The sequence below is a fragment of the Styela clava genome, chromosome 14 (assembly GCF_964204865.1).
Source record: "Styela clava chromosome 14, kaStyClav1.hap1.2, whole genome shotgun sequence".
NCBI classification, from domain to species: domain Eukaryota; kingdom Metazoa; phylum Chordata; class Ascidiacea; order Stolidobranchia; family Styelidae; genus Styela; species Styela clava.
The window spans coordinates 9,980,103-9,996,846 of NC_135263.1; the positions used below are offsets into that span (position 1 = coordinate 9,980,103).

At 34.7% G+C, this 16,744-nt stretch overlaps 1 protein-coding gene across 1 annotated transcript; it reads left to right on the plus strand.

Moving 5' to 3' along the window:
• The first annotated feature begins 1,044 nt into the window (after positions 1 to 1,044).
• On the plus strand, positions 1,045 to 16,106 carry LOC120341644 (uncharacterized). The gene is made up of 8 exons (XM_078120156.1): positions 1,045 to 1,158; positions 1,438 to 1,695; positions 4,009 to 4,070; positions 8,180 to 8,342; positions 9,121 to 9,244; positions 10,274 to 11,533; positions 13,262 to 13,378; positions 15,585 to 16,106. Exons 1-7 carry the CDS (start codon positions 1,096 to 1,098, stop codon positions 13,348 to 13,350), a joined length of 2,019 nt encoding a protein of 672 aa, XP_077976282.1. The 5' UTR covers positions 1,045 to 1,095; the 3' UTR covers positions 13,351 to 13,378; positions 15,585 to 16,106.
• The last annotated feature ends 638 nt before the right edge of the window (positions 16,107 to 16,744 follow it).

Sequence of the window (16,744 nt, forward strand, 5' to 3'; positions counted from 1 at the left end):
TGACTAATGTATGCACGTAAAGTTATACGATTGCATGATACGGAAAGAAAGGCCAGAATGCGGAATTCCAGGTAATAAGCAATCGATTAGGCGTTTATGGTGAGTTCTCGCCTGAAAAGAATGCGAAAATTTGGGGTGAGGGAAAAAGAGATTCTCTCTCGATTGCCTAAATTGTGAGAGTGAGAAAAGTGGCAAAATTAATCCAACGTCCAATGCACACGATCGCCATCAACGATTAGGCGACAGCTTGAAAGTTGTATGAATATAGAGCTCGAGTATTTAGGAAGTAAGTTGCGGTTTTTCCGCGTCGCCAACAGGAATATTTATGAAGTTTTGCGGTAAAACTCATTGTCGTGTGTTGTTAAATTAAATAATTTGCCAGGTATTGTATAGAAAGCCCTTCAACCCAAAATGCATACATGGGTTAGCAAATATGCAGAATGCAACTGGTTCTGTGTATGATGCATGAATTTTTTTTTTAATTCCTATAACGAACTAATAACCTAAAAAATATCTACAGGGTACGGGAGGAGAAATTTACTAAATTAACATTTGGACACCTGGCGAAGAAACAGCGTTAAATTCTCTCATAACGCTACATACACAGGTTAACAAGCTATGGAAGAAATATGCAGTGTCTAATGGATAGTTAAAAACCACCATCTTCTATTTACAGTTAGTTACTTGCTCTCCTATCTATCTTAAGGCGGTATTTTTTCCTTTTGTCGTCATATACGCCTCATTGTTCCCGATTATTATTAAGTATGACCAATTGCTGTCATTGCGCATATTGTTATAAGCTTTGATATAATTTTAGATGCCGTACAAGGATAGCTTAATCAGTATGTACCAGGGATTCGAGGTAGTCGTAACATGGATGAAAAAAGACTCTCAATAAATCTAGCGTATTCTTTTAATATAGCGGAAGGAGATTGAATATAAAAACACCAGTTATTATAAGTTACATGTTAGAAGAGCTTAACTATATCACTTTCTTATTGAGTTTCTGTTATGTTACATTTGTTTCATGCAATTTTTTGTTATTTCAGATTTATAGTAGTTACATTTTATTAAGAATATCGGTATAAATTTTGAATGTCGTACGGCACGTTATCTGCACCTTCTGAAATGTTCGGCATAAGTTCGTCGATACGTTCAGTAAGATATATATTTTCTCTATTATTTGTAACTTTATGTAAAGTAGAAGTAATGGGTAAACATGGAGGAGTGCAGTGAAAATCGTAGACACTCTTGTGTGTCGGGGTCAAAACCATTCACTAAAAGTATTATGACAACCCAATATAAAGCACAATTTGAAAACAAGACAAATACTTGAAAATAACTTTTTATTAAACTCATTTAACACATTTGAACCTGACGTGTGCCATTTTTAGCCATTTTGTTTACTGTATTGAATACTTCGAATTTTATTTTCAGCATCGATATCCTCTGAGTGGAGAGCCAAGACGCGATAGCGACTCGCACAGCCCGATGTCCGAACCTCGTTCTCCGCTGTTTAGCAGACCATCCATGGCGGCAGATTTACCGGCTCACCTCGCTTCGCTTTACAACTCTCCATATGCCGCGGCTGCGGTCGCGGCGGCCGTGGCGGGACAAGGGGCTACGGGAGTTCCACCACCAACATTTTCACCCTACGGTAGAGCACCAGGAGCAGCAATGTTTTATCCAGGAATGGTAAGAACATACGTGAATACATAAAAAATGCATATGCTTTGAACGATAATTGAATATTATATAAATGGTACGTGTATAATGGACTTTACTCACAGAATTGACGCATCGTGGTGTACATACATAAATGACTCTATTTTGTATTCTATAACGCTGTACTCAATTAACATTTGCAACTGTTTAAATAAATAAGTTCTTTTGTTAATCGCAAAAAAAAATTAAACGCATATGATTAGTGATATATGATTGGTGTAAAAGTTTTCTCATAAATGGAAGTTTTAATATTTCACCTACTGCCATTCATCTAAACGCATGTCGCACTAAATTGAGCTAGTTTCACTAACGCAATATATTATTATTGTTACTTATCTTCCTAACAAAATTGCATTCAAATTTTTATTTCCAAAAAAATAATATTTTAAATGTCAACTAGCAGTCGTTATCTAGTATATATGTGTAAAATAATATTGTGCAATATTTGATTCCACACAAGGAAATAGCAAATTAAGATACAGACCTTGTTTGACAAAATATATAATAGGCATATTCGATTTTAAAACGGGAAACCAATGCAAATTTATATCAAATATCGTTAACATCGTGTTGAAAATCATCACAGAACTTCCTCGTAGAAACCACTAAAACAATAGGTGTATCTGTTACTAATTTACATAGCATGTGATGCAGTCAAAATGGGATTTTATCATCAACATGATTAACTAACACGTCGACTCAGTAACTATAAAGCCGGAACAAAAAAAATGAAAAAAAAAAAATGAAATTTTGACTTTATTTTTAAAGTTAAAAATTTGAAAAAATCAATAATGACATAATATGGCACTTATACATGGATGATTCACGGTTGAAAATCGACGATTTTTAGTCTTTACTACGTCTAGTTTTTAAGAAGGTCAATCCGTAAGTCAACAAAGCGAGCATTTGTATATAAATTGTAGTTTAACTTCGAGTGATATGAGTATTATCATCGGTTGATATTGGTATATTTATGTGAAACAAAAACACACTAGGAATACTGTATGGGGTATTTTCAAATTCATGGATTTGATTTTTGTTTTGCTTCGAAATATTAGGTCGCCAGTTAATTATTGTCCACATATGGTGTTTATTGTATTTATATAAAAACCTGCTACAATCTTTGTATACAAATACACCAAATGTGTAATAAATCGGTAAGGTAATGGGGAACCGTAAAAATTCCGGTACCGCCAAAGTAGCAGTAGCTACTTTAATGGATGTTTATACAGAGCCTTATTTGTAGCGAAAAAAGAAACGTATAAGAAAATCTAATCAAACAAAATTGAAATCCAATGTTCCCTTATAATATTGCCTCATCTGTTGTTTATTGTTCTCACAAAATCTCCATTTTTAAATATGGCGAAAGTTTATACCAAATGTATATCCAATAAAATGATGTTATTTTCTGTCTTGAACACGAGAAAGCTGATATTTGGCACAAAAATTTGATCAATTTGTAATCGTGTTTTTGAAACAATTTCTCAGATATTGGATCGCATTTAACACGCTAATGAAACTGTTCAAAACCTCCATAGCTTGTTTTAAAGCAGATACATGCGGATTTGCATGTTGATGTTCTTGTTCTCGCATATAATTTGTAATTTGGCTGAGTCAAAGACGCGATGTGGCGTCGGATTTCCCGTTCAATGGTTCTGCAGTCAATAACATATAGTCAAGTTTATACGATGTAGTACAGTAATATGGGGCCAGGGGCTTGCGTTATGTGCCAGTAACGCACAAAATTCATGGTGTTTGGGACAAAATTGTAGACGTTTTGTGCGAGTTAAGTCCTATGTGACATAAATACAACCATATAAAAAATTTAGACTCACTGGCACAACATGACAATACTGTAAAACATACGGAAAAATTTGCATATATCTTTGTGAGCATCGCATATAGTTCAGAATAGATGAGAGTTTTTTTTAATTCTATAAAAATTTTGTTTGATCTAGTTTCATGTAACACTCATATGCTAATTTCACAATAACATGTAAATCTTTCAAAAATATATTCGAAACAACAGAACCAGGAATAAGGAATGATATGTATTGAGCTGATATAAATGCTTTATTTTCATGTATTATGTTTGGTCACTTGTTAATTCGTATTTATTGAAAATATGTAAATTCGATGATTCCTTCCGCAAAACGACATCGTTTAATACCTCAAATATATGAAAAATATTGAAATTAAAAGTATGCTTACAAACAGAATTAAAAAAGTACAAACTCGTTGCTGTTGTTTGGGATAACGATTATTAATATTTTATTTATGTAGGTGGGCGGAGAAGCCTGGAGAAGATCGCCGTATCTATCACAATTGGATTTTTGTTGGCCACAGTAAGTTCTATTTACTTGTGTAATCGAATTACTACTCATCAATTACTTTAAGTTAAACAGCAATCAGCTCAAATTAATTTCATCACATCTTATCAGATTCATCGTTTTGTTATTGTATTAAAGTCCATGCATCTGAAATAATTGGTTAACAATCCATATAACCATCATGGACTGGTAATCGGACCAGGGGCCGTGGCTCGCCATATGATTAAATCGTCTTATCGGCTTTTCTTTCCCAAGGTAAATATAAAATTCCTATCACATTCTAAACGTTTTATTTCAATCAATCAGAGTTTTTAGCTTGTTTGCGCTAATATTTCACGATACGATGGTGCCTTTTATTAGTACACCCTAACCAAGATATTCAAAAGCATGATAAATTTGATAAAATTGTTGGCAATATTTAACCATTTAAGAATGATATGTATTCGGATTAAGGGTAAAGAAAGGGCAAACGCATAACGATAATGACGTTGTACGAAGATGTTAACATAAAGCACAATATTAAAAAAATCGGAGATTGATGTATGATGTGGTCCCAACGCAAACATAGTGATCTATTATAACGAAAGTGTGTATACATCTGTAATGTCCTCCTAAGTGGTGGGCAAACCCGTCAATCCCCGCCCTCCATAACAGTAATAGTCCGACGAATATCAGTTTTTATCATATTTGAGCATGATCAAATTGATTTTAATATGAAATACTCAACACCGTTTGTGGCAATAAGGGTTAAGCTACACGCGCTTATTGTAATACAGCTATTGTTCGTTTTAACTTCTAGATGAAGTATCGAAATTGTGTTACTGAATTGAGCAGGATTAGATGTTTAATCACGACATTAGTACCGTTGTGTTTGACTAGGGTAAAAACTCGTCTAGTCACCACAATAACAAAGAACATCCCTAATCCCTTTGCAAGTCATTGTCATTATGAAACACCTGAATATGCACTGTACCGACCTAAAATCAAACAATAATCGTGCACAATGTACGAAGCTTCCCGTTACCTATTATTTAGATTTCATTATTGAAGCCCCGACCCAACCGCACCTATATCTTCAACTAATTTGGTGATCAGTTATATTGAAAGACGTTTGAAAGCGTAAAATTTTCATAAAATAAACTCTGGCCGATGATGGCCCAAAATCGTGATAATCCATTATGTGAGCATAATATTAAAAATCAAAATTCATTAAATTGATATCGGCCAGGGATAATCTATGCGTTTAAGGTAACATTTATGTACAGATAATGTTCGAAAATGGTATACAAAATACAGTTTTCATTTTATTACGCACAGAAGTGTTAAACCAGAGTAACAATAGTATTTAACATTTGCTTAGTATAAACTTTTCACGGCCTGCCTATGATACATTGACGTTAGTCATGTACATACAAGCTGAAAATCGAAAAAATAAAGAAAGAATGTTGACATTGATTTTTTTTTGTTTCCGTGATAATCCGTCATTTCGACGGTTGCGACACAAAAGAATCGTGTAACACAGTATAATACAATATGAATTCGTTATATGTTACTCTTTGTTATTCGCTAATTCATTACATTTGGATACATTTTGTTACTATGGACGCTTACTATATTAGTCAATATGGTTTGTAATAGACGAGGGGGTAAACCAAACATTGGTAGTAACAATTCTCTTAACACTGGTTAACGGCGAGGGGATATTCATTACTTTCATCGGAAAATGTATTTCAACTTGGTTTTAAAAGTTATGCGTACCATTTCACCATGTTCAAATCACAAATAAGGGTAGTTTAGCTTTACAATACCCTGCAAACTCTATTAGTTTTCGAACCACTAACAATAAAAACCCTATACATGCCATTGTAATCACGACAGATTGTGACCAGTTATTTTTTACAAAGATCGATGAAATTGGGAGAAATCGTGGGATTGAAATGACCGTTTTTAATCGAAATTGGTTTCATTCAAAGACACGGCAAATAAGAAGCTGCATCGTTAAATGGAGCGTATTGAAAGGAAAAAAACGCTTAGCGGCTTTTTTAGGAGGCGGATAATCACCATTACATGAATCCACAAGAAAGTGGTATAATTCCCGCCTTTCCCTTTTAACGTGAAGATGAATTTAGTTCTGACGACTTAAATACAATACGCTGTCATTATTCAGGCATAAGAATTCGATATTCATTTATAACAAGGTTATTACTGAGGTTTTAATGCGTTTAGATATGAAATGATATTTTCCTTATTCGTCATTAAAATTTAAACGACGCACAAGAGCGTAATGACGCAGGGATGGTTAACAAAAGTATTACCTTATTCCAAAATTGATTTTAACTAGAAATCAAAAATATGGATGAGATGGATGTGCCGCTGTTCACGTACAAGTTTCCACAACATCTTGTACATCCATTAATCTCGAATATCGTTGTAAAATACCTAGCATATGGGATCGACATGCGTGTTGAGGAAAAGGAAGTTTCATATATGTGGAAGTTTAATGTTATATCACGGGGTCATAAATGTACGTTTACTCAGAACACGACTAGTACACAGACAAACCTAGCACGTTTTGATCATAACGTAAGACTAACTTCACTTCAGAACTCAGGTTGCGGGATGTCGCCGACAGAACAAAGGGATGCGATTAATGAAAGCATGTCGTGATTAATCCGACAACATAACAGTGAACAATCGATGATTTTCACTGATAAGTTTTCCTCGAGAAGCTCGTGACACCACACGTTCATACAACTGTAAATGTTGTCATCAACAATACGGAATATATACGAGTATATTTATATCCAATATTATGACAAAATAGTTATAAAAACCTCCATGAATTCCGTATATGTAAAACAAAAAATTAACACAAATATTAAAAATTTTGATATTTATTACTAAATCAATGTTGTAGTATTATAAAAGGCTCAATGCAATTGGTAGATTTGCATGCCTACCGTCGGAAATTTGAACGGGTGCGAATAAGCTCAGGGAAATGAAGATGGGAGTAAATATATGATTGTAAATGGGTAACCAAGGGGAAGAGTTTTGTCTTCATGTTTTATGTATCCATATACATATGGGTTGTATGCAAATTTGTATGGGTGTAAATAGGTTATTGCAAACAGAAGTATGTCACCAAAGCGTCCATTTTATTAGTCGCTTCAGCATAACAATGTGTAAAATAGTCGAACGTTATCATTAGACCGATGAGGAAGGATGAAGTCATGGTAGGATCAAAAATGACATTACCACGACCTCATACCATATGTTAAATCAATGTAAAACTCAGGTTAGAATTTGTAACTAGATACGTTATTCATGCAGTTCATGTAAACTATGTTGCGAGTCGTGCAACACAATTTCCGTGATGTGGAATGATGCAACGTGATTTGACAGCAATACCTGGTTAAATATTCTTTTCCGCTTAGTAATGTGCTTTGTGTTAGCCATTAAATTTTTTGCAAAAAATTGTATTTAATTACGAAACTCTACATTGCTACCATACATATGGTGGGATTGCATTCTACATCATAGCTCAAAATCTTCTGTAGATAATCCAAAATGGAAGACAGAGACAAAGATTTGAAACGAATATATTATTGTTCGATGATTTCAACTGATCATACACAAATGCAGTTATTCAATAGGATTATATACCAATGTTATCTGCGCATGTATAATTAATATTAAATAATGTTCACGATAAGCTGGAGAAAATCACTCCCGTCATACGCATGTCTTTGTGAAATATAACTTTAAGTTTATCTAAGTGTATTTGCAAATATGCAATTGTGCCAAGTTCTCGGATGTCAATGGTATAGATTTTGGGAAGTTTGCCCGATTAGTAAAAACAAGGTCGTTTCTAAGTATGATTTTGTGAGTTAATCCTTATTCATGTCGCCTTCGTGCGAATGATTGCGTCTGAGTGCGATACAGGAAGCAATAACCATGTTCCAAAAAGACCTTGCCAACAATAAAGTTGTTTCCAAAAACAAGTATTATTAATAAATTAGCAATTCAAATTTATTTAGGCCAAAAAAAAAAAAAAAATCCGTAATTTCAAATATCATTATTATCACTAAAATTTAAAATGTGTGTGAAATTTTTCGTATTTTCAGGGGATTCAGATCTCTTGAAGCTGTAGTTGGACCACGAACAAAAGCACCAAGAGAAGCGACCAGTATTTTAAAATCATGGTTAAACGATCACAAAGACAATCCATACCCGACAAAAAGTGAAAAAATGACTTTATCTATTGTAACCCACATGACATTGACACAGGTATGCATAGCAAATAGAGATTAAATGCGAGGACTTTCGATCGAATTCCAACGCAAATGTATGGAATGTTCTATTCTATTTTTATTAGTTTAGGATTTTTAACGTAGTGTGCTCCCTATACCGAGTCTGCTTCCATAATATTTAAGCGCATATTAGGTGAAAAGTTCAGCAGTACATCTTGCTAGCATTTGAAGAATGGTAGAAAAGTCGGGCTCCAATAGACTTTTGAAAAGTTTTTGGCATGATTTTGAACACAATGATGTATAATAGATCGTAGTACATGAAAACAAAACTCCCTATACAGAGTCTGCTTCCATAATATTTAAGCGCACATTAGGTGAAAAGTTCAGCAGTACATCTTGCTAGCATCTGAAGAATGGCAGAAAAGTCGGGCTTCAATATACTTTCGAAAAGTTTTCGGCACGATTTTGAACACAATGCTGTATAGATTGTAGTACATGAAAACAAAACGAATCATGTAATGTTGTTGCCCAGTTCTTTAGACTCACTTGTGATATTGTTTACATTATGAAACGAAATACAATGAACATTGAAGTACATTTATCAATACTTGCGATAAATTATAAGTTTGTTCATCGTATTAAGTTTGAAAGATACCTTGCTGGCAAAACGTTATCAAATAAATTTTATGAAGGTTCTTAACGCGATTCAAAATTGAAAAATAATGTAAGGATGCAGGTTTCAAAATGCGGTATTTATTTATATCACGATTTATGAGTATAACATGTTTATTCTGATGTTTCTTCTTCAACAACAGGTTTCGACTTGGTTTGCGAATGCACGAAGAAGAATCAAAAAAGAGAACAAAATGACTTGGACTCCCAAAACTAGATGTGGAGATAGAGACGGGAACAGCAGTAATGATGAAGATAATGAAAAAGGTAGACTGCTGTTACATTAATTCTGAAATGGCGTCAACCATACGCATAGTCTTTTCGTGCTGTCAGGCGTATTTCAGGCATAAATGTGATTAATATAACATTGCTTATTCAGTCAGAAATTGTCATTAGAATCGCCTACTCAATTGATCTAATACCACGTCTCGCGGAAAACAGTTTCTGATACAGAAAGTGTATTGTGAAAGCATAAACAAGAACTTCTCAGCAGGGTTTCCGCTGTCAAGCCACGACGCCTACATTAATCCTGCTATTAGATTCCACGCCCAAATGTGCGATTTCTCACGTCCATTCGATAAAAAACGTTCTATATTAAAAAAATTGTTTGTATTATCATTGTCAGGGACTGTCATGTCAATTTGGACTTTGTCTTCCCTGGGGTACACCGTGCGTGACTGCAAATCGAGGCGAGGCAACATAAGTGCGCAACACTTTACGTATTCTGTTGGGTTCACGTGATTGACTTTTAGCTATCGCAAAGTGAACAAGGCATTTGAGACGAATATTAAGCATTTGAAATGAAATATACCTCATTCAAGTGTCCAATAGGTTTATATTACACAGAAGTACTCTGCTCATAATTGTTCTCTTGATTTGACACGCACCCATACGACGTCATTTTTCGACAAATGAGAAATATTTTGGTAGATATTGTCCCAATATGAGTTTTGCTGATTTCCTATTTTCATCGAATTGACCCTTTGCAGAACAAAAGTACTGATGTTCCTAGTATTTCGTGCGAGTAAAAAGAAGAAAATGGCGCCAAAAGTTAATAAATTTACATGCCCATTTCATGTCTCAAATGTAGTTCTCATATCGTGACAAGAATTTGAATGACATCTAGATAGAATCTAGGACAGATTGGTTTCGGATGGAAGCGATCACAAACACTTTTTAAATACACCAAAATCCGCACTCCGTGATATTATTTATATGAAAGATTTGAGTTATTTGAGTTCGTATAGTTGATTGCCATAGATTACATTTTAGCCTTTTTTTCGAAATTCTGTTTAGATTACGATGGACGACCGTCTTCGCCATTTACTTTGACACCCGGAATGCACCAAAATGCTATCAGAAAGGAATCCATAGAATACGGCATAACCAATAGACGCCACTCCCTGAGCGACGCTGGGTCTTCATCATCTCATTCGATCAGTCCAAACTCGCAAGCTTTACGATCCAATCCAGTTTTCAGAGATATTTCCAGAATGCGATCTTCATACTACAATGCGAATCCGGCAGCATCTTTTGAAGAAGCATTACGACAGCAAATGCTCTCAAAGCATCAAATCATGCTGACACAAAATCTAGCTCAACGCGAGCAAGGCATCGATCTTGCAAAGTCTACTAAATCCAAGGAAATGGAACTTGAAGTCAATGAGAAACGACCCTCGCCACCAGCTCTGGCGAGAAAAAGGTTTGTGAAACAAGAAGAATTTGTCCACAGCGAACCAGACGAACCGTTATCACCGGATCGCAAACCATTTGTCAACTTAGAAGGCATGAAAGACATTGACAAATCGAAAAATCACGAAGATACACCTCCATTCGATAAAGGCGATCGGGGATGTGAAAATAATGAAAAAACTCCCAACTACAGAGCAGATAGCAGCAATGGACCTTCCCACATGCCCCACAATACTACGCCGAACAGTAATGAAGATATGAGTCCTAAAGAAGAAAAGAATTACACTCGACCATCTTCAATTGATAGCGGATTTGAGAGAAAAACGCCAGAAGCATCGGCATCAGATAGAATACCGACCGATTCAACTACACGGGACCCTGTTTCACTTGCAACCAACTTAATAACAAAATCCGCCGTGGATGGAAAACAAGACGCTCTATCATGCTGGATTCGAGATTTCCAACAACTGGTTGCATCAGGACAAGAACTGAAAGCAAAACAAGCTTTGGCGACGGCGCTTGCGGTGGCAGCTAAAGCAGGAGCGTACTCCAACACGGGCAGACCACACCGATTTGCTCCATACTACCGACCTACACATTTGCCTCCTCAAGAGAGATCGCAAAAAGAACTATTTTATCCTCGCTGTGTAGGATTATCTCCTCAAGTTGATCGCAGTAGATTGCAATACCAAACCCCCGAGAAGCAATGCGAACAAAGGTCTATGTCATCAACTTCAACTGACGACGCAATAACATCTTCAGATTCCAGTCAAAGACGCGGTTCTTCACCGGAGACGCCACCCATGAGCGCAGTCAGAATCCGTTCACCTTATCGAAGCTTGAGCGCTTCTCCAGATAACATGCGTAAGTGAAATTTTCTTCCTACAATTACACCATGGTACCAGCGTTTGGTATAATAATTTTCGCCAATAATGAATTACTAATAATAAATGGGTAATCAAGGGGTGTGACAACGCTATAATAGTGCATTCGTACTCTAAAACGAAGCGGATAAATATTGAACAGCAGTTATCTAAAAACTTCATTTCAACAGCTACATGTTCAACATAAGCATTAGATGAATAACAGTGCTAAAGCAAATTTTTTTTTCATTTTTTTTTTCATCTTTCTCATCGGTTCATTGCAGTACATTTAGAGGAAATGTTTGTGATTTTTGTTGAATAGGATGTAGTGGGTTCTATCCCATTAAATTAATATTAACTTGAGGTTTTTGTTTGAAATCCAGAAATGCTTGTTTGTTTTGTCAGACTAAAAATAATAGTTGGAAATCAACAAGGAAGTAACTAAAAAGACTCACTTCGACAGGCCCACGCCCGCGCGATATAAAATGCGTTTTGGCTTCGCAATCATAGAAAATAAAATATCATACTTATACTTTATTTACTTACAATCTAACATACCAAATGGGCAATTGTTAAATATAAGTCATCTGTCATAGTATTAAAATATTTTAATAAAAGGGGGGATAATCCAAAATTAAACATGTTACAGGAAGAAATCTCAAACAGGTATTTCAACAAAAATTACAATCCGACATTTTGATTTGATTGCAGAAAATTGATGCCATCGCATAGAGAGTGAAGATGTATTGCTTACTATGGCTTTGAAACATTTCAGAGTTATCATTTTAGGCTGTAGATTAAATTCACATTTGCTGGGGTTTTCGTGTTATAAAATTTATTCTTCATTCATAATCCGCTCCAATTTTACAATTAGGTTGATATTTGACCAAATAAAACAACAAATGAGCAATGAAAATTTCAGTTCAAGCAATTTATACTGAATAAATAATTTGTCTATTATACTCAGCGATTCTGCTTTTGATCATGTCCGATTTAGCAACATTTTCTCACAAATTTTTTGCGAAGGAAGTTATTGTTTCGTTGAGACTTCCCATAATAAAAGTGAGCTAAATATATATTATAGTTTATTTCTATACCACGGCACATATGTGGGATGCCTACTTGCATGTCGTGGGCTGTAGATCATTATTCTGATTATGTTACTAACAAAACATCGCAAAATACAGTAATCATCATTATACTACAATAATATTGCAAAATAAAATATGAAATCGATTTGCTAAAAATAAATGACATATAAAATGTAGGTGTTAATCAGTGTATACTAACTCTTTATGATAGCTATTATTTATGTCAATCAACGCTTTAACGCATACGTTAATCAGACATATACGTAACGGATAACTTGAAACTTAGAATTTAGGAAGGACATATTTACTGATAAATTTAAGTGCTTTCATCAAGAACTTATAGACATCAGAGAGTATTATGGTGTAAATGAAATTTAATAAAGATTAGAGTACTTCGGCATTACGGTGTTACTTATGCGCTATATTGTTGCGAAATAAAGAAAAATATTGGGCAGAGACGTTGTGTTTTATCAAATCGTGCATAATCTGCTCCTAGTAAGTTAGACATAAGAAGAATTGGGCAACAAAATAGAAAATTTTATCGGCTCGACGTAACCTATCTGGTTTTTTACTCATTTAAAGTAAACGCATAATATAGTTTCTATCTATATAATTATTATGCATTCATCTTTGCACAGCGATGAACCTGACTAAATCGTCGGCACCAAGCAAGGACTGGAAACACGGGCATATGTTGGCAACTGACGATACCCTCATTGAAGTGTGATGACAAATGGCAACAAGATAACAACTTGGTAAGTAAGTGGTTAATTAAAGCAAAATCATAAAATTATATAGTCAAAATGTTCCGTCGTCAGCAAAATCGGTTAGGTGATTATTTCAGTAAGAAACCCGAACGCTTTACGTTCACTTTATACTTCGGGGAGCAGCAAAACAGTTTTGAATGTAATATTAGTTGTACAAAATGTATAAATTGCATCACACTCATCAAACTTTCCAAACAATAACAAAAGGTAAACGAGAATCTTTACACGGTAAAATACCACGCAATGTAGCGACGTGAACGGATTCCGGAAATGTAGTCACTCGTGTATAAGTTGTTAGTCAGCCTGTATTCGCTACTTCACATTCAATACTTGATGACATCATGGAATATAAAAGTCATGCCATTTCACCGCATTGTTTATAAGAGATAAACTTTGGAAGTTTCGCTTCTCGTCGTCTTTTTATATAAAATTTGCATAGAAAATTTGCTGATATACCAGAGCTAAGCAATTTCGGAATTCCACAACTTACAACATATTATCAGCCCCGATATCGCAAAATCTAAAATTCTGAATTATGCATTGGCGTTAAAAGTTGATCAATTCAAACGATGGCTATAAAATAACCAACAGTATTGGATTGGTATTAGATACCCTCATACTAAACAAGCGCAGAGTCGTGCAGTCGGAATTTGACGTTTTTGCATGCATCGTAGTCAAAGTCACATTTCCAAATTACCGAAGTCTAAATTTAAAACTCGCAGGAAATCTGATATCACTATATTCGAATTGCTAACTGGAAATATTCAAGCTACCACGTGTCAAACTTTTTGTTGTCATAATTTCTTTTTCACGAGGTCGAGAGCCGTAGTCGAATTTTCTAGCCCAGACTAAAACGGGACTCGTTTTTTATTACCCCCGTGTCGCATAAAACATATCTTCGAATCGAAAGCAGAGAGAATTTATGAATTCGAATGTACAAATAACAACTAGAATATAATACGAAAATCCCAATAATATAATGTTGATTCATGTCTAACACTATTATATCTCAAATTCACGCAAAAATTTTGAAAGCTATTTCAGCGTGAAAAAAGTATTTTGAATGTTATAATACATTTCAGAATGAGGTTTCTCATAAAAGAGAATTACAATGCTTATATTACGAAAAATTAAAATTTAATCATTTTCGTCTATTCCATAAAATATGACAGTTATATGTTGTTTACTTCTACAGGCGCATAACCTAACTGTTCCCACCCATGCCGACACGCAGGTAAACGCTTGCGGTCTGCCAAGAACAATTCCATAAAGCTGTAGCTTGTTATTTTAGCACTGATATTGTATTATACCAATATTAATTGTTGTACTCTGACCCTAATAAGTGGCAAATAAGTTTTGAATTGACATCGTATTGGCTGTAACAACATAAATCACCCATTGTGGTTGCATGGGAACAATAACATGGCATATTTTTCTAATCGACCAAAGAGAGGAAAATAATACTGGTGGCCGCGCTTTGTGATTTGTGTACATTATACTAAGTTTTTGTTTGATTTACCAATGGATTTTTTTTAATGTAGAACACGTTTTTCTGATACACTTTTAACGTTAGTGAACTATGTAAATAACGCCGTAGAAACGCCACCCTCACACGCAATCCTTGTTTTCATATTCGTCCGTTAATACTCGACAAAGCACAGACGCTAAATGATTTGCTTTTATCCAAGATCCACGATTGACAGCTACTATGTAGTATTACCTGCATATTATTACAACCCATGTCATAACAAAAGAAAATCTTTTTGTTAACATTTTTCCATAACCAAACGCGGCTTCATGAAGCAGTATTCACGAATGAGGGCAGGTCCGTTACTATAAATAAATAAACAATCTTTTGAAATGCAAAAAGACACAAACGCATCCATGGGGACGATAACTTAATATCATGTTTACGACAACGCAAAAATGATAATCTCAAACCTAATATTATTTTTGACTTTTGGAATTGAGGGATTGTAGGATAAAAGGACTATGTGTTATATTAGAGTTTGAGTTCATAATTTTATTTTAAAAATGTATGCCATTTAGAAGAAAAAAATTTATTACTGATTTCAACAATAGGAATCCATGTGAGTTAGGCGATTTCATTTACGTGCTGCATTCCCTTACTCGCAAAGACTGATTTTGACAAAATTACAGTTAATGAAACCGATATTTGGTAATTCTGTTTTAGATTCTGAATTGGAATAGAGAAAATCTCCCTAGAAGATCCGTCATCGAGTTTATTATGAAAATTCTCAATTCTTCTCATCGAGACCTTGTCTTTTTCACGAACTAAAATTCTCAAAAGTATGTTCCTCAAACACCGACTATTTACTGTTGCTATTAGTTCCTTTATTGTGTCATTTTTCGTTTATTGTTATTATATTTTTTTCCTTTGGCTATATTCTTCAATCAATAATAAACGTAAGTCGAATCACTCCTATTTTGGAACTATGCATTGAGTAAAATGCTTTTTTATCGAATCTTAATTAATAAGAGCAACAACAAAAATTACAATTTTTGTATTTGGTAATCTAAAATACAATAAGAAATAATAATTCTTCAAGTGAAAACGGTTTCTTTTTTCAATCTTTTGTATTACTATACTGCTCCATTTTCGCAAGCCTGAGCTGCTTGAAAGTTATTATGACATATTGATAGTGATTCGATAATTTTTTGTGCAGTTTTCGTCGAAATATATTTATGTGTAAAATACAAATTTGCGTCAATTATGGAACAGGGAGAGCCACCAGCAAAGTCATTCGTTAAACATAGAGTCCTCAGGAATCATATTAATAAAACAGCAGGTTCAACTCTCGCGTAAACGCCTATGTGTTCAAATAGAGTTTTATCGGACAACTAAAATGAATTCTATATATTTATATAGATATATATAAAAAATTCCATTGGCCACATCCACCTTCCAGATGCGAGGATTTCCATGCAATCATTATGATATACGAGTATGAAGGCAATTTAGGTTTACTCGGATATTCAATTCTCGACTCAAAGTAAATTGGTACATGTTTCGCTCAGTGTACACGTGACCACCGATGACCTCAAAGTTGGCGCCCTTGTTTTTATTGCTAGCAACATTGTTCAGACGTGTTTATGCAAGTTTACATATGTAGAACTGTACTGAGTGATGTCAAGTGCTATTGAAACACTCATGCAAGGCGTCGGTAAGCCTTTGAAATAAGTTTGGAACCGGAACTACTATAATACAGTACAGATGATTCGCGTGGTGAGAACAACCCTGGTCCCGGGATCAGCAATTACCGGGTAAAGTAGATTATTGGTTAGGGGAATCACAAAATCAGATGCATCACATAAGTATATCCATCCCAATAT